Here is a 19,172-nt window from a genome sequence, read left to right on the forward strand (position 1 = left end):
ATCTTGTGGATAAACAGTACATTGTAATACTTGGTAGGCAGATCAACCAACATTTGTAGAATAAGAACATTTATTGACAGATTATGTCTGTTGAAAATTGTTTCATAGGATTTAAAAGTCAGTAAAGTGACTGTTAATATAAATAATGTTTCTTTATTTTACTTTAAAAATCTGTAATTTGACAGGTGCATGTTGTAGATTGATCAAATAATTCTATGAAATAACCAAATTACACTGTTATTTAAAAGATAGCAACCCTCAAATTGCAGACTTTGTGTATTTATGCAGTATTTCCATGATTTTAATACATTCTAGAGATGTTTTTTAATGATGAAAAGTTGTAATTCTACTAAACTTTGGCTGTAAAATTACACAGAATATTTACAGGGAAAAGCTGTACAGTAATCCCCTGTACAGTATTTTACTGTAAAATTACAGGAACTGTTTGGCAACTTTTGCTGCCAGACATCTTACCGTTTTTTTACTTTTAAAAAAACATGTAAATGTTAATATGGCAATTTTTAAAAATTATCTTTGCAAAACAGGCTGTAAAGAGACCATATTGTCCTACCGTGAACATCAATGTCTGGTTTTAGCTTTAGTGCACAGTATAGTTAGCCGAGTTGTTGTGGTTCAGTTTCTCAGTGTGTTTGCTCAGTCCTTGGTGTGCAGCAATTTTTTGTAATGAAGCAGCTTTATTGATAATTGGCCATTAAACAGAGCTGTCTATAGAGGCTGCATTTCACATAGTATGTCAGTCAGACTGAGAGTTTTCATACAACGTGAATATATAAAAATGTAGGCTTTGTCTGTACACAATGGACTATTCAAACTTACAGTGTGAGTCACCAAAGAACAAGATTTCTAACCCCACAAAGTGTATGTCTGGCTTTAGAGAACATTCAACTACAGCTCAAACAGACAATCAGAAGACCAACAAAATGTAAAACTTGAAACGTGAGCTCCTCGAATGTGTTAGCCCTGGATGTGATTCCTGCTCTCACTGTGCTGCAGGGACTTTCGTGACAGAAGTGACAGATGATGATCAAAACTATGAAACTTTATTTACAGCTGTACAGAAGCGCTTTTCTGATGTGGAACAAAACCGGCTCTTCTCCACTGCAATGCTACTCGATCCAAGATACCTAATGTAGCATAGCTAGCTAATGCACTTCACTTAAAATCAGCTAGATTTGAATGATTTAACAGTTAAGGTACACTGCAGTCATTTACACTAACAACTAATTAATTCTAAAGTATGCATATTCAAGGGTTTTTCAAGGGTTCTTTAGTAAAGGCAATTTAGAACCATGAGTTTTATATATAGAACCATAACATGCTTAAATTCTTCGCAAGGTGAAATGGTTCTTCAGATTAATGGAGAATTTGCTGTTTTTGGTGCTATATAAAACCATATACATGTTCTTCATTAATGTGAAGAACCATCTTTTTAAGTAGGTAGCTTACTCAGTATAGTATTGGAATTGGTATTGGTGAGTACTTAAAAACGTACTGGTACTTGTACTTGGTCTGGCATAATGGTATTGATGTACTAAAAAAGGGTTAGAGGGGTGAAGTAAAAGTTGTTGCGCATTGCTTCTTGAAAGGCCATGGCTAATCAGTGATTGACATGGGGACAGTTTGCTGGGAAGCAGTTTGCTTTCACATTATGGTCCTGCCCAATAGCCATTCCCGTTTTATTGCAAGTTTCATGTATCGCTAAGTATTAGTCATGACCAGGGGAAGTGGTTGTGACTGAAAAAAAAAACTCATTTCTGGGACGCCCTCACAGTGTCATTAGCGTTATTACCATATCAGTTGTGTTTTGATGTTCTGTTCCATCTCAAGAACTTGTAGAGAAGGTGAGAAACCTATCAACCTTTATTTAAACTTGGAGTACATTGAAGGTGACACTCATTTACAACATAGCCGAGCCCAAAATGAATCAGGGATAAAAAAAAAAATATATATATGTATTCTAAGAACATATCAAATGCTAATGCTAATAATAATAAGAAGAATAAGAATAATTATAGTAAATTTAAAAGCAAAAGAAATTATCGAATCAGAATAATCTGTTAAAATCGCAAAAATAACTTCATAAATGACAGATCAAATAGGGATAAAATAATTGAAAAATAGTTAATAAAAGTTATTAGTTAATAAAATAAATAAAAGAATAGAAAATGCAGAACACTAACCCAACAGTAACTAAAAAGTAAAGTTGATAATAAAATAAAAAAGAATGGTAAAGGGTGATCCAATCACTGGAATATGAAAGTAGAAGTGGAGTTTCATAGTGGCTTGTCCGTCATTTCAAAATTATTTTTATCACTGACTTCTTATAACTCAGAAGTGAATCATTTATCAAACTTCACTTGAGCTATTACTGTAATGGAACAGCTTTTTAGATCAGGGGTTGTCAGCTCTGGTCCAGGAGGATTGGTGTCCAGAACAGCTTGGTGACTTCCCTCCTCAAACACATAATGAACCTCCTAATGAACAAGTGAGTTAAACCAGGTGTGTTTGAACAGGGAAATCTCCAAGCTGTTCTGGATACCAGGAGCTGAAGACCCCTGCTTCAGATGACGAGGGATATATATATATATATATATATATATATATATATATATATATATATATATATATATATATATATATTTATGATGCAATGACACACTAAACCATGTTCACTCAGAAAAAGTAAACTTCAGTGAAGTTTAGTATGTATTCATGAGATTTAGGTAGGGAGTGTGATTGTGCAATTTAGGTGTAAAGTTGCATTGATTCCATATTCTCCATCTCTACTCCAGGCTTTTTACTTTATTCTTAAGTTTGAAATATTAGGTTATAAAATTTGTCCCTTTCCCCTGGGAAAGTGAATGAAGTGTACCTTTAAAACTGTGTGTACCTTGGTGAACAAAAGTGTGCATATATAGTACCCTTTTTCTGTTGATGTTCATCATAAAACAAATAAAAAAATAATGTTAAGGATATTTCTGTAGTGCTGTGTTCAAGGTGTGAGTCTCTCTAGTTCCTGTCAGATCTCAGGGTGGCAGAATACTGCAGTTTGCTCATTTGTAATCATAAATGCTTCATCATTAGTATGAGGGCATATATGTGTGTGAGAGAGTGTCTGCAGCTGTGAAATGAACAACAAGTGACAAATTGTTCTCTAACCCGAGCCACAGATTACATATATCACGGTAACATTCTCTGCTCAGAATTAGCACTTAAACAAAATGCTAATGACTAAGTGCTGACCACAGCAACTACAAACTAATAACTCTTTGCAACTGCTATCTAAACTGTGTCTGTGAAAGTGAAGCTATCTTATATATAGGACATCATACAGGCCCTAATGACAGTTAGTAAAAGATACTCACTTCATTCATGCACACAGCAGTCCATGATAAACTGAACTAGTTTCTTCTGTTTTTAGTTTCTCCTGAATGGTGCTCAGCCGGAGTGAAACATTCTTTTCTAATACAAACTTTTATGATTCATTCATTCTTTCATCTTCTTAAACCACTTGATGCAGCTAGAGTCACAGTAGCAACAGGGAAAGCAGAGAATTCCAGACGTCCCTGTCCCAACTTCCTCCAGCTCATTCTGGGGATACCGAGCCGACCCAAAGCCAACTTGGAGACATAATCCCTCCACCAGGTCACAAGGATGACCTTGGGGTTCCCAGTCGGCCATGCCAATGGGAGGTGGCCAGGGGGCATCCTAATCAGATGCCTGAACCACCTCAACTGGCTTCACCCAATGTGGAGGAGTAGCAGCTTTACTCCCGGATGACTGAGCTCCTCACCCTATCAAGTACAGTGTAGCCTGCCACCCTACGAAGAAAACTCATTTCCGCTGTTTGTATCTGCAATCTCATTCTTTCACACATTACCTAAAGCTCCCTCTACCGCTACAGTCCGGTACAGTGACTGCATTACTGCTGCCGCCTGAGCCAGCCTGTGGCTGATCTCACAATTCCTCTTCCCATCACTCATGAACAAGACCCCAACATATTCAAACTCTTTCACCTGGGCAGGTCCTCTCCCCTCACCTGGAGGGTTTTTTTTTTGAGTCTTATTTTCTCCATTCAAGCCAGACCACTCCTTCTGGTCTACTCATCAGAGGGTTTTGTACAAACTTGTGGCGTCTATCATTATCATTATCATCATTATCACTATCATTAATGCAAAAAAGAAACACCACCAAATACCAAGTATTTGTCACATATATTATTATGATGACAATATATTTTTGTAAAGAAAAATCTTGTATTAAATTAGTTTTGCAGTATTTTATAGTTTAATTTGGTATGTTTACATGTGAGCCTTTATATTTATCATGATACGGTACTTTGCAAAAATGCTTCGTGTATTAAAAGGTCTGCTCTTGTAGCAAATTTAAGTCAATTAATTTTTATTGGTAAGGCATTGTACAGTAATTATGTAGCTCTAACTTATACCTATTAACTTTATGTTGATTTTCTACTTTAGTTAGTACATATTACAATTTTTTTCCTCAACAACATGCCATTCGCCATTCACAACCTCGACAAAGAAGAAAAAGTAATACTTTCAGGGTAGATGATTTTCAGGAGTTAAACAATAACACATATTTGACTGATATTTAAAACTTAAATGAAAACAAAGTATAAAAAAATAATAAAAACTAAAGTAGAAACACAATCAAAACTAAAATGAAAACTGGATAAAGACAAACACCTAAAAACACCTTGTCCACTTTATCAGAAACTCTTCCTCCTTGGTAGCTCAAATTTTGATGCCAACACTCAAAAAAATTAAATCGCTTTGTTGTTGGTTTTAAAATGTTTTCTTTCCTGGATATGACTTAAAACACCTAAGTCAGTGGAACTGAGCTAGTTGTGTTATTTCAATAAAATTAAATGAGTTTACTTCATACGTGTTTATCAGAGTCATTTTTTTAGTAAAACTCATGTTTAGCATTGGTTCTTGCATCATTTATTTATTGCTTTTATTATTTACTCACTTCATGTCATCTCTCTCCCTGACCTAATTTCTATTGTGTGTATATACTTACTTAATATCTTACTCCTCGGTTAAGGGCCTATTCTTGTTGTTGTTGCTGCTGAGTGCAATTCTGCGAAGCTCAGTTGCCCAGTAATTATGTAGATCTCTAATTATGTAGAATTCTAACCTATTAACTTTGTTTATTTTCTGCTTTAATTAGTACATATTACTCAACTGAGCATTCTAAAAGCTAATTAACACAGTTGTGTGGAACCACTTGATACTGCATTTGTAAGTAAATCTAATATTTCATTTTTTGAGTAATACATAAAAATAATCACTCCAGTTAATCAGAATTTACTCAAAATGCTTTTGCAGGATTTCCTTGAATTCGTTAAGTACATATTACTCAGTGGAAGCACTTGACACTTGATGTGGAACCACATGACACGTCTCTGTAACATTTCTAAATAAATCCAAGACTTCATTTTCAAGGCCAACCTCTAGGCCGTCATCATTGGTCAGTTTCTGACCATACAGCCACTCTTGACTGGATACTTTTGAGTGGGGGACACTTGTGACCTAGCAGTACCAGCACAAGACACATTACAATGCCACTACCTTGTCAGTGTAACCACTGTGCTGAGAACACCTCCCAAATAACATCAGAGAACAGCTGTCCTATCTTTAGAAACTGACCAATGATGAGCAGCCGAACAAACTGTACATGACTACAGGTGGGCTACAGCCTGTAAGTGTACACATATGTGGAACTGTAAGACTCATACAGTGAACGGATTTTTGCTTGTATAGTATTAGTTGTTCACTTAACAGTATACTATTGTAATTCAAAGCACAAAATATGGGGTCATAATAAAGTGGGGTATATGTAAATAAAATAATTGAGAAACAAAAAAAAAGGAATGTAGCAAGGGGTAATCAGGAGTGAGTTGGAAAGACAAAGGCATTTAAAAGGTGCTGTTCTGTCGGGCCAGTATATACTCGTTCTGTTTCCCCCATCTAGGGCGCAGCAGATGCAGGAACACACTCACCACCAGCAGGAAAAAGCTGCTGGCTATAGCAGCTGTCACCAACCACACAAATGTGGAGTCTGTATGCAGAGACATTAAGAGAGGGTGAGAAAAGATCACACACAGGTTTACTAAGATTGGGTTCTTTTATTTGTTTAGTTTTTTCCTCTTTAAAAAATCTTAAATACTTAAGTTTAGCCATACTTCAGTTTAGCTGAACACAGAATGACTGAACTGAACTGAATTATTAACTACACTCTTAAAAAAGATGGATTCAAGGGTTTATTTGTAAAGACAGTGATTCTATATAGAACCATGAACACTCAAAGAACCATCTGAAAATTTGAGTAGAACAATTTGGTTCTTTGTGTGTTCATAGTTATACAATCATTATCTTGACTAAAGAACCCTTGAAGAACCATATTTTTAAGAATGTAAGTGTACATGTTAAGAATAATATTTTGTTTTAAATCAGCAGGTTAATCTAGAGGTTGTATTTTTTTGTGCCAGGGCATTAAATCTTTCATCTTTGAAATGTAATCTTTCAGCCAGTTTTAGAATTATTAAAAAATATATGTGGTATTCTTAAAATTCTATCAAAGCTATGATTTAGTAATACGATATGTGAAGTTGAAATATGCGTCTAAATTTAAAATCCATTTTGAAGGCCTTTTTGCCCTTATATTTTCTCAAAATTGGCCTAATCCTATTTTATAACGTGAATAAGGACAGTTATGTCTTATTAACATATAAAAAAAGCACAGATGTAGTTATTTTAATGCTTCAAAACAATGCTATATTACAACCACTAAGACAATGATTAAAATGATATAGATGTGAAGTGACATTAGGTATGGTAGCTGGAAAACTGAAAAATATGTGAGATTAAAAAAAAAACAAAAAACCCTTTATGTTACAAAAACAACTTTGTGAATATTGACAAATCTGTCCAGTTGCTATAAAAATCACAGGAGCTGCTATTATGGGAATAAGAGATTTGAACCAGTTTAACTACAGTCCATGTTAAATTTTACCCAGTGCTTGTTTGTGATAAACATGATAAAGTCCCTCATTCTCTGCAATATCTCAGAAAGGTTGAGAATCACTAGTTAAAATGTGTGTAGTTAGTCATTGATATGGTTGTTGGATTGGGAAGTGGGACAGGAATAAGTGAATTAAAACAAAGATGACAAATTGAGTCTGAAACTGAATATCAAATTTGACTGAAATGCCCATCTCTATAACTCTGCATTCAGCTTTGTGTCACAATGTGGACTTATAATCTATGCAAACAGTAAATCACTCTGTGTGCACCTACCTTGCACTTTAATTTGTGTAATGACTTCCTGTTTTCCTAACACATTTTTAGCGACACATTTTAGCTCCACGCTCATGTCCTCCTCATGCACCTCCAGGATAACCAGTTGCACCTCAATGTGGCTACCTGACACCCTGGAAATATATGAAACATGCACATGTTTTGATCTCAGACTTTGTGTGTCTAAATTGACCATACTTAATGTGGATGTTTAAACAGTGAAGCTGGTGTTTTTTAGGCTGAGCTGCTCCTTGTATATCATTTCAATAAAAAGTTACAATGATCAGCTGTAACATTTAAACCACACCCATGTTTCTACACCCATAGTCCATTTTATCAGCTTTGGCTGTGTCTGATCTACTCGTACCAGTGCAACACACACTAACATGCAACCACCACGTCAATGTCATTGCAGAGCTGAGAATGATCCACCACCAAAATAATATCTCATCTGGGGTTGTCCTGTGGGGGTCCTGACCTTTGAAGAACAGGGTTAAAGAGGTCTAACAAAGTATGCAGAGAACCAGATGGACTACACTCTGTAATTGGAGAACTACAAAGTGCTCTTATATAGTAAGTGGAGCCGGACCACAAGGATGTGGTTTTAACGTTCTGGCTGATCAGTGTATGTTTTTGAAGGAATTTACAAAGACTTTCTTACTTCCTGTTTGCTTGAAATGCTCGCCCATTCAGATAAGAGTGCTCAGGTAATTGGCCATTGACCAACCAAGTGACCTCAGTGAAATCCAGTGACTGGCTGCCAACAAACACCTCGCACTGGATTGCCAAACTGGAGCCTAAATGCAAACATTGAATGTAAAAATATAAATTAAATTTATGCCACAAAACAGAAACATTCTTCATTTAGTGCAAACTCAGTATACTTAGATAAAAATTATGTTAATAAAAGTGTTTTTTAAAAGAAGTGCATAGCCTTTTTTTTTCCAGTTTTGTGAAAGCTTGCATCAGTCTTGCCTCATTACACTCACTGTCCACTTTACAAGATAGCAGCCTGTTAATGCACAGTTTGTGTTGTTATCTAGCCGTTTAGGAACTGCTCTCGCCTGGACATTATCTGATGGTGGACCACTCTCCACCTAGCAGTATCACTTCAGTACCATTTCCAAAAAAGTTGGGACGCTGTGCAAAATGTAAATAAAAACAAAATGCAATGATGCGCAAATCATTTAAACCCTATATGTAATTGAAAATAGTACAAAGAGAAGATATCAAATGAGAAATGTTATGGTTTTTTGAAAAATATATATCCATTTTGAATTTGATGCCAACAGCATGTTCCAAAAAAGCTGGGACGGGACAACAAAAGGCTGGTAAAGTTGTGTAATGCTAAAAAAAACATCTGGTGGTTGATTTGCACCAGGTCAGTGACATGATTGGGTATAGAAAAAGCATCCCAGAGAGGCTGAGTCTTTCAGAAGTAAAGATGAGGAGGGGTTCACCACTCTGTGAAAGACTGCACGAGCAAATAGTGCAACCATTCAAGAAAAACGTTTCACAACATAAAATAGCAAAACCTTTGCTTTCCATCATCTACAGTATAAAGTATCATTTAAAAAAAATCAAGAGAATCTGGAGAAATCTCTGTATGCAAGGGACAAGGCCAAAAAACAGTATTTGCTGGTCATGATCTTTGGGCCCTCACGCGGCACTGCATTAAAACCAGACGTGATTCTGTAGTGGAAATCACTGCATGGGCTCAGAAACACTTCTGAAAACCACTGTCTGTGAAAACCGTTCATCGCTGCATCCACAAATGCAAGTTAAATCTCTGAAATGCAAAGAAGAAACTGTACATAAACAGGATCCAGGAATGCTGCCACCTTCTCTGGGCCTCAACTGAGGGGAAGTGGAGAAGTGTCCTGTGGTCCGACAAATAAACACTTGAAATTCTTTTTGTAAATCATGGACACTGTGTCCTCCGGGCTAAATATCACTCAGCTTGTTATCAGTGAACAGTTCAAAAGCCAGTATTCAGTATGGATATAGGGGTGCATTAGTGCACATGCTATGGGTGACATGCACATCTGTGAAGGCTCCGTTAATGCTGAACAATATATACATGCTTTGGCAACATATGCTGCCATCTAGATGATGTCTTATTCAGGGAACGCCTTGCTTATTCCAGCAAGACAATGTAAAAGAAATTCTGCATGGATTACAACAGCATGGCTCTGTATTAAAAGAGTCTGGGTGCTAAACTGGCCTGCCTGCAGTCCAGACCTGTCACCCACTGATAACACTTGGCGCATTTTGAAATGAAAAATATGACAAAGGAGACCCTGAACTGTTGAGCAGCTGAAATCCTTTATCAAACAAAAATGGGAAAACATTACATTTTCAAAACTACAGCAACTGGTCTCCTCAGTTCCCAAACACTTAGAGAGTACTGTTAAAAGAAGAGGTAATGAAACACAGTGGTAAACATGCCCCCATCCCAACTGTTTTGGAACATCTTGTTGGCATTAAATTCAAAATGGGCATATATTTTTCAAACAACAATAAAATTTCTCAGTTTCAACATTTGATATGTTGTCTTCGTAGTATTTTTCTTTAAAAATATGGTTTACACGATTTGCATATCATTGCATTCGATTTTTATTTACATTCTGCACAGCGTCCAGAATGTAAATAAACAGTGAACTCACCCACGTGGCTTTCAATTATAGAGCCATTTACTGGAGTGGTGATGTAAGGGTAGAGCAGGCTTGATGCTGCATGAGAAGATCAGCAACATCAGGCCCACACATACAATGCATATCCATTATATAAGTGATTACAAGACGCTTTTTCGTAATGTATATGCAAATATTTCTCCCGGAACTTTTCACAATGACACCAAATAACATTTTGTTAAGTTTTCTTTTCCAAACTATCGATAAAAGCACATATTGAAAGTCTTTCGGCCCAAACATATTGTCTTACTCTCATAATAACACATTGTTAGATGTTACTCAAATTGTTTCTAGCAAAAAGTAGCTTTCTATTCAACATTTTACGTTATTGCAAACCAACAAAGAGATTTATTAAAACATTTTGAAGAGCTAGTTGTCCTCAAACTTTGGACAGGCCGTGTAATTTTGTTATAGCTGAGTAGTTTGTTACATTTTGTTAGTAGGTAATAATTATACAATTTAGCAAATTATTGAATATACCTTGTGAACATTTTACCAGTTTATTTTATTTGAGCTGTAACAGGTATATACTGCTAACTGTCAAAGGTAACACAGTCTAAGTTCACTCACATGTCAAAGCTTCATCCATTGAATTGGTTGTGGGTTCAGTTTGATAGTCTAAAATGTCTGTGTCTGGGTCTGAAGAAGAACAGAATGGGAAACACAATGACATAAATATTTAAATAATATAGCAAAAAAAAACAAACAGCTCTTTACCAACATTAAGACACAAACATTTAGAGCTCATTAACAGTGTCTTTCCCATAATAAAGGACAGCCATAGTAGTTCCATGTGTGCAGCCTTAGTAATAGTCTAGTACAATACAAAAGGATTTAGTGCAACACAATATGCCAAATATTGAATAAAAATCATTGTATTTACAGTTTTTGATAACATAGTTTACCTAACACTTGTAGTTTCCAGATCCTGCTAACATTATAATGAGTATTGTTGATGGTCACTGTGAGCCTACAGGTGTATAAGCCCTCGTCCTCCACAGAGATATTTCTGATAGTGAGCAGGTCTCCTGTCCCGGTGTTATAGCGAGCACTTTTTAAAGGAAAAGCCTCAGAGTGAAAACCCTGTAGAGAGACACATGGAAAATGCATTGCTGACCATACACAAGCAACAATTAAAACATGCAAACATGTAGCCCTTCTGTAGTCAGTCAGTGAGCATCAATGAAGCAGTCACCAGAGGAAAGTTCTTGTACTTTACGTGAACAATTTATAATGAAAATCTGCCATCAGAGTGCAATCAAGTATGATCTGACACTGTATTCAGTAATCAGCATATCTAATAGGTGAGTGAACTCTGCTCAGAACCTTATCCTTATTCTCATTTATTTTGCTTAAGGAAGAAGCTAACATTGGCTTTCCACATTAGAAAAACATTCAACCAAACAACAGCAACAAAAAAACACTCTAAAAATTCATGTCGTATAGTACCATCTATTGTTCACCATGTAATCTAAATCCTTGAATAAATGCATGTGTTTAAAAATGCAATATTCTCTCATAATGTTACCTCACACCTTTTTTCACTGTGCAGTTGCCACCCCAATACAGTGGATGAGTCTAACCTGGCCACCCCACTGAAAAGGTTCTGACCACGCCACTGACACAGAGCAGTGGATGTTTCTGGCTTTTGGTTCAGCTTGTCTAGACTGACAGACCGCCTGTCATCCTATTACTAAACACGTCTTCTGTTTTTCTCTCACCTCTGAAATGCACATAAATGTACCTTGAACCACTGCGGACTTTCCTTCTTTTTGAAATGATCTGTGTGAGGACAGATGATGGTCAGGTCCTTGTCTGGCTGTGCAGAAACAGGATGTGACATCATGTCCATGTCTTCTCTTCCTGTTTTATAGATGGTCACAGAGATCTCCCCCGTATAGCAGAACGTGCTGCTCCTAAAGGGACAATAAAGACGGGAACATGTAAGTATCGTAACACAATATTTATACTCTACAACATACACTAGCTATTTACTTGGTTAGAAGCCCCTGCCTGGCTGATCACCGTCCATTATCTGTTTACCCTTCAGGTCTGTTTATATGTCCACTATCAACCATTATACCAAATTAGTTCAAATTGTGCCCCCACAGTAAAAATTACAATGAAGTATTCAGACTTTTGATATTTACAAGGATTGTTATGATCTATTTAAACCTCAGCCATTAATAGAGACAGTAATAAGCTAAACAGATACATAATCATAATTTATAGAGGAGGTGTCTGTCACAAACCCTAACCCTAAAATTTACACTTGTGAAAATAGTAATTTCTTTTTTTAATTTTCAATGTTTTTTAAAGATCTTTTAGATTTTTTAAGTAAAAGATCTAGATTTATGAATTCAATTTTTAAATTTCAAAAAAATGCTGAAACAGAGTTTTAGTCTGTGGGCAGAGCCTTATTTTAGCCACGCCTCTGCATTTTAGAGCAGAAAGTGAGACTGCATCCCAGTCGCTCATGGCCACATGGTAAGTAGTTAGATCCCATTGTTTTGAAATAAATGTGTCCCAAAGACTTAAAGTCAGTGTGGATCATTAACAACTGTCACTACTTAAACATACATTTTCTGCAGACAAGCACTTTTTGGGGTTTTAATGACTTTTTTGCAGTTTTAACTGTTCAAAGCTGTGTTTGCTAGCGAGTTCTGCTCAAAATAATTCAAAATTGTCACTACCGAAACAGTCACCACTGAAACATTAGAAAAGTTTCGGAAGTGTTATGACTGTAGTGACGAAATGGAATGTTCAATCATTTGTTTTAACAAAATAAATATAATTAATGTATAGGGCCATTTAAAGCAAAAGGATTTTAGTCTGAAGTCCAAGACCAGTTGAAAGTCCCAAATGTTTTTTCAGCTCTGACCAGTTCAGAAGAATGACATATACAGGTGTACAATTACATACTGTAGTCTATCTGTTGCTGCACAATTTCAATCAGCTGCCCTCTAGAACAATTACCATTGGTCAGTGTCTGATCACATAACTGTGGTTGTGAGGATATTGTTTGGGTGGTGGACCATTCTTAGCACAGTTCCAACGCTGACACAGTAGTAACATGGTAGTGAGTGAGTGTTGGTTGGGGTTTTACACATGGTCCATCACCCAAGATTATCCAGCCAAGAGTGAGAAACTGAGCAATAGCCATGTTTACATGCAGCCTGATAATCTGTTAATAGTCCAACTAATAGCTTAGTTGGAATACAATACTTCCATGTATACATCTCAGTCAGAATACATAGTCTGTTTAAGGCCATTCCGAATACAATTTCTATCCAATAGAATGAGATGGGTAATCCTGTAAATAATCAGTTAAATAGAAGCACAATAGCTATATAAATGCCTGTTTCTGATTACATTTCCAATTGGAAAGTATAAGAATGTACTTTTGCATGTGTGCATTTGCGTCATAATGGACGTTTATAGCTTTCAACATGGCGAGCCAGAAACTGGTCTGCAGAGGAAGTTAACTTTAAAAGACAAAGTTAACTTTAAAAGACTTATAAATAGTTGGTAGGATGGATGGCTGTAAGGCTTGCAATAACACGCTGTTCAGACGTGTATAAGCAAATAAATGCCGGTATATACAAACTATAGAGCAAATTAAAAACGCCCACTGAAAACAAAGGTAACATACTGCTGCTCGTCTCATTCTGATTGGACTCATGAAGCTCATTGTCGTGTTAACATCTACATTAAGTGGTACTCCATGCATGCATGTATGAGATTATTGAGTAAAGTGTGCATATAAACACCTCAGTCTTAATGTATAATCATAATGAATTCAGTCAGATTGGTGAAAATCTTTGCATGTAAACCTAGCCACTGATGAAAGACTCGATGATGGCTAGCACAAATCTTCAACAAATTGGCTTCTTTAATTCTTTAAGACCAGCAAAGACAGGTCTACAAAAAGTGGACAGTCAGTGTATATCACTATTCATATGGTATTCTTATAGAGATGTGAAATAATGTTTAGCACAGAACAGCTAAACACATGCACAGTGATTTTCAGGTGAGGGCCATTAACAAAATCCAACCAGGAGTTGGCCTACCTGAACACATAGGTGTAGGTTCCGGTGTCTGAGGGCAGAGAGGGGAGGAGCCAAATGACACGTTCCCTCTGTATGACCCTGTGACTCTGGTTGTGGAGGTCACTATGGTTACTGTGAGAGACATGAAATGTGGCACTACTGTCCACTTGAAGTCCTTTGTAACTAATGACATTCTCGAGAAATGGGAATCTGATGACCACTGCTTCCCCCTGGGTGTGAAAATCTGGGATCTCTGGGCCCACCATTGAACAGCTGTCTGGATCAATCACAACAGATCACTTAAACTGTGCTCTGTCCACAGATGTGTTCTTTTGTAACTACTGCTGCATATATGTGGAACCTTACAAGAACATTTTAGAACACAACTTGCTTTTGACTAAATATTGCAATATTAACTAGAAATGATACTTATTGTGTGTGCACGTGGAAGGCCACAGTGTTATGACAGACTTTTTTTTGGTCTGTAATTGAGCAAGATATTAGCAAATTCAGCAATTATCAAGATTGCAAATTCAGCCTTGTTGTTTCCAACCTTGGTAACACAGCATTGCAAACTGTATTGAAACATTATGTAGCGACCCCAAACAGTGATAACTACAATTTCTCATAAGATTGAATGAGATTTTTGCTAATTCTCTGTGAAGCTTACAACAGTTTCAGCGAAGAACACATTTGTGGGTGGAGCATCCATAGGTTAATGCAATTCAGCATTTGATTCAGATCAGTTAATCAAATTATAAAATCACAGAAAAAATCTATACATACAGAAAGTGCTTGTGAACTCTCATAAATTTGATATCCCAAACTATGATAATCATATTAAGATTACCTTTTATGGGTACTGCGTTGACAGCAGCAAGGCCAACAGACATAAAAATCCATGCCCTGAAATCCAAGACACACTAGGCAAAAGGAAAAAGGAGACCAAATCATATTGTCTAGATGTTGATACAGCCAGGAAAAGAAAATATCACAATGCATTCACCTTTGTAACACACTAGTTATTGTTGGTTTATTTCTTTTACTTATTTCTCCCATATTTAACAGTCCAGTTAGCTAAAGATCGCAAGGGAAACTACTAAATAGGGTTAATCCATCTGCTGCCCAGCATACATGATAATAGAGATAGACTTATTAAATGTGCTAAATGATAAAATCAGTCTGAAATAGACTTCACTATATAATCACATGTCCATAAAGCACTTTGAGCTGCCATCAGTACGAAAAGTGTTCTACAAATAAAATTAAGGAACAAAATAAATTAATTAAATTATCAATGGACAAATACTAATACAGTGAAGATGTCACAGGAAAGATAAAAAATATATTTCAAACTATGTACTATGGCTGGGCAATATGACAATATTTATCATTATCCATTATACATTTGAGTATTATTGAGTATTATTATGGATCTTGTCAGTATTTAAAAACCAATGAACAGCTACATATTTTGTTACATAAAGAGCATTATTAGCGGTGTTTAAATTGAATTATTGCAGTGCAGGATGTGAAATGTTGAATATGAACCATTGTATTTATTGTTTTTGATGGTATTTTTACACATGCCACTTCTGGTTCTTTTTTGTCTGTTCCAACTTATCAGATGTTAGAAAAAAATATATATCGCAGCATTATGTCATGTGTCATGAAAAGTTCTTGAAGTATAGTTATATTATACTTTGGCCACATCATCCACCTCTATACAGCAAAGAAGAAAAAATAGATGTGATGGAAGAATAATCTGTTCTGTCAGCATTAACTTTTTCAGTAACTGTACAGTGTTCTAGCTGTGACAGTAAATGGCATGATGGCTATGATAGTGATTTAGACTAGTTAGCAAATGTTAACTTGCTCCAAATGTAAGCTATCTTGTATAGCTAATGTTAGCTACCTAATTTCCGTGGCTGCCGTAAATCTATGTAGCGTTACATAAATATGCTTTTGTTTTTTTTGTATGTAAGAGGGAACTTGTGGTGGTGGGATCTACTTCATAGTGTCTCCCTCACGTCTGAAACCAAAACTAGGCCCTCAGGAGAAGGCCGGCACTGACACTGAAGACTGAATGTCTGAACGGGTTAGCACTCAAGAGCATGTGCAGAGAAACGGATTCAATCCTGGTCCCCACAGACTGAGCAAACTCATTCACAATGCGGTAAAATGTTTCTACCTAGATTCTAAAAATATCTATATGTTTCACTATATTTATGATTTGTTTATATATATTATTTGTTACACTAGTGCTTACAGAGAAATGCAAAACAGGTTTTGAAACAAGCTCTTCTTTTACTTTTTTTGTATATGATTTTATGTAATAAACAAATGAAACTACTTTGATTGACAACTATAACATAAACCAATCCTGATGATATTCTCAACAAAAAATTATATGAACACATCAAATAGTTTGTGATTCAACATACACTGTCATATCACACAAAAATGCCATTAAATTGTTTAGATTAACAAGCTTTAACCACACAAATCAATGCTAAATACCAATAGTGATTGATGAAAATATACCATAGATTAACATAAAAAGAAAATTTTATATGATTTCAAATTTATATGAAGATTCAACATTACATTACAAAAATATATGTTAACATATCAAATAACACTTTGATTAAAAATAAATGCTATGACAAAATTACTGTAGATACATATCAATAGAACATATCAGATCATATCCATCAGGTTCTTCATAAGTTTCAGTATATGCTGTCAAATCAGGGTAAAAATTGCTTATAGCACATTCAGCCTATTTGATTTGCTTAATAATGATCCTGTAACCATATAAGTAACTAAATGGCAATTAGTTACTGATGGAAAGAATAAACAAAAGAATAAATAAATAAACACTGTAATCAGTTATCAAAATAGTTTATATGTTTATATTAGATTTATTTATTGTATATATATATATATATATATATATATATATATATATACACACACACAAGTGTGTGTGTGTGTGTAAAATTCATGCCCTCATCTAGACAAACACACATTAACTCTTACCTGCTCTCTGATGGTCATCATGCTGAAGGAAATTCCTTGGAAGAAAGGGGAATGAAGGAGTGCTTAATGTGAAGGAGAAAGCCAAAAAGAGATCAATGAAAAGACATACACAGAGATATAGGCAAATATAGGGGAGGGAAACATAGCAGTTCCTTTTTTGTTGTGCGTTCTGTAGGCGGTGTGTAGGGGGAACCTCCAAGCTTTTTAAGGTTCCTCACGAGAGCTTGGAAATTCCTCAGCTTTCCTAATCAGAAGGCCGTTCCATGACACACATAGATAAATACACAGAGCCACGTACACACTTAGGCTCTTCTGTTGTGCCTGTGTTGACAGGATGAGAAAAATAATCCAAACCATGAGTAGCCTACTTTGTCTGGAACTTATTACATTAAACTTCTCTATTAGTGCACACCCAAATAAGTATATACACAAAGCATGAGTATGTACACAGAGCAAATGGCATAAATAATACTGACCCTAAGAGAATGACATAGCTCTTCTACTGTCCAGCCTATTCCCTGGAGATGGCTCCAATATAAAGAGTGTAGCAGAATTTAAGAATTCAGCGTGATTATATTTTACCGTCGACATCTGACACGCAAGAGGCTGTTTTGTTACTAGGGGGAACTAGATGACCCAATAGTTGTCTTTGTGGCATATTTGAGCCTCTCTTCATGGTAACGTAATCGAGACTGCACTGTTCTTGAACATGTGATGCACCTGGCTTTGTAATGTGATGTTTTTATGGAAATGGTGCTAAAAAAAGTTGAACGAACACAGCTGAAATAACAACTTCCCTCATGTCCCTGAACTAAGGAACCACTGCCTAACACCTTTAAAGGGGAACTTTCAAAAATTGCCTAATATTTACAACTAAAGTTCATTGCAGAGTTGTTCTTGGTATTCGGACAAATGGTAATGATAACCACAAGGTGAATTTTGAGTTGGTTTGTGCAGTGTGTAGACAGCTGAATACTATGAAGCTTCAGATGGTTCAGTGAGACACTGAAATCGGATAATGGTCTTGCAAGCAAGGATCACATTTGAAGTGAGGATAAAGAAAGAAATGGCAGGTGATAAATTTGGCTAATTTACAAGATTTTTGATATCTGATATCATAGGATTAATGTAATGTTACTGATTAACATAATTTGGTACAGATTGATTTGTATACAAAACAAATGCAAGAAAGTTTTGTATCCATGTGTTATAGTTAGTAGGGTTTGTGTGAAAAAGTCATACAGGGAAAAAAACTGTGTATCCCTTATACATGAAAGTCGAAAAACAGGAATTACAAATTGTGAGCACAGTGACTAAGCAGCTGGCACCGCAAGTTCAGGCATTAATCAAAAAGTCAAAATACCCAAGGCCCAAGCACAGCATACGTAGGCATCCGTGACTTTCACAGCATAGGCGGCAACGTTGCAATACCAGTGAGTCAGAATGCTTGTTTCTTCATTCCCATGAAGAACCCTACTTCCACAAACTTGAAATCGGGGCTAACGTGACAGCCTGTTTATGTTCTGTGATTTTGATGCATACTGTGGAATTTTGTCTTTTTGATAAGAACATACATACTCTAGTTATTGTGTCAAGTTTTGCATGACACTGCATTTCACATTAAGACTATGACACAACTCTCAGCATAGTTTGACACAGTTATTGTGTCAGAGTACACCCAGAAGCACACACATACACTATTACGTTTTGTAGGAATTCTTCCAAAATAAGCATTTCTTGTGGCATCCTTTATGACTAAAGTGCTGCGACACCGCACCAAAAATATTTTTACACACACACACACACACACACCCCACCCCTGGGCACTCACAGGATGCTATGATGCTGAGTAACCTGCCACTGCACAGCTCTGATAAGCTGTTACCTTTGCCATGGAAAAATCATCTAATATCGAATCACACATGAGGTGGTGACATCATCTCAAATTGAGTCACCGACAGTGTTTGATATACAAGTTTGAGATAAGTTTTTGCATGGCTAGGATTAATAAAAAATGACTATACCCAGCTTTAGATTTGGAACTC

General features: G+C 36.0%; 1 protein-coding gene across 1 annotated transcript; it reads right to left on the minus strand.

Annotated features, from left to right (window-relative positions):
• Nucleotides 1-4,508: 4,508 nt before the first annotated feature.
• LOC118801576 (interleukin-1 receptor type 2) lies at nt 4,509-18,912 on the minus strand. Its single transcript, XM_036561937.1, has 10 exons — nt 17,128-18,912; nt 14,936-15,008; nt 14,107-14,362; nt 11,781-11,952; nt 10,942-11,119; nt 10,607-10,675; nt 10,010-10,075; nt 8,005-8,140; nt 7,344-7,477; nt 4,509-6,105 (listed from the first exon to the last, which is right to left on the minus strand). Exons 1-10 carry the CDS (start codon nt 17,146-17,148, stop codon nt 5,963-5,965), a joined length of 1,248 nt encoding a protein of 415 aa, XP_036417830.1. The 5' UTR covers nt 17,149-18,912; the 3' UTR covers nt 4,509-5,962.
• Nucleotides 18,913-19,172: the final 260 nt, after the last annotated feature.

The sequence above is a fragment of the Colossoma macropomum genome, unplaced genomic scaffold, assembly GCF_904425465.1.
Source record: "Colossoma macropomum unplaced genomic scaffold, Colossoma_macropomum, whole genome shotgun sequence".
In the NCBI taxonomy this organism is placed as follows: Eukaryota; Metazoa; Chordata; class Actinopteri; order Characiformes; family Serrasalmidae; genus Colossoma; species Colossoma macropomum.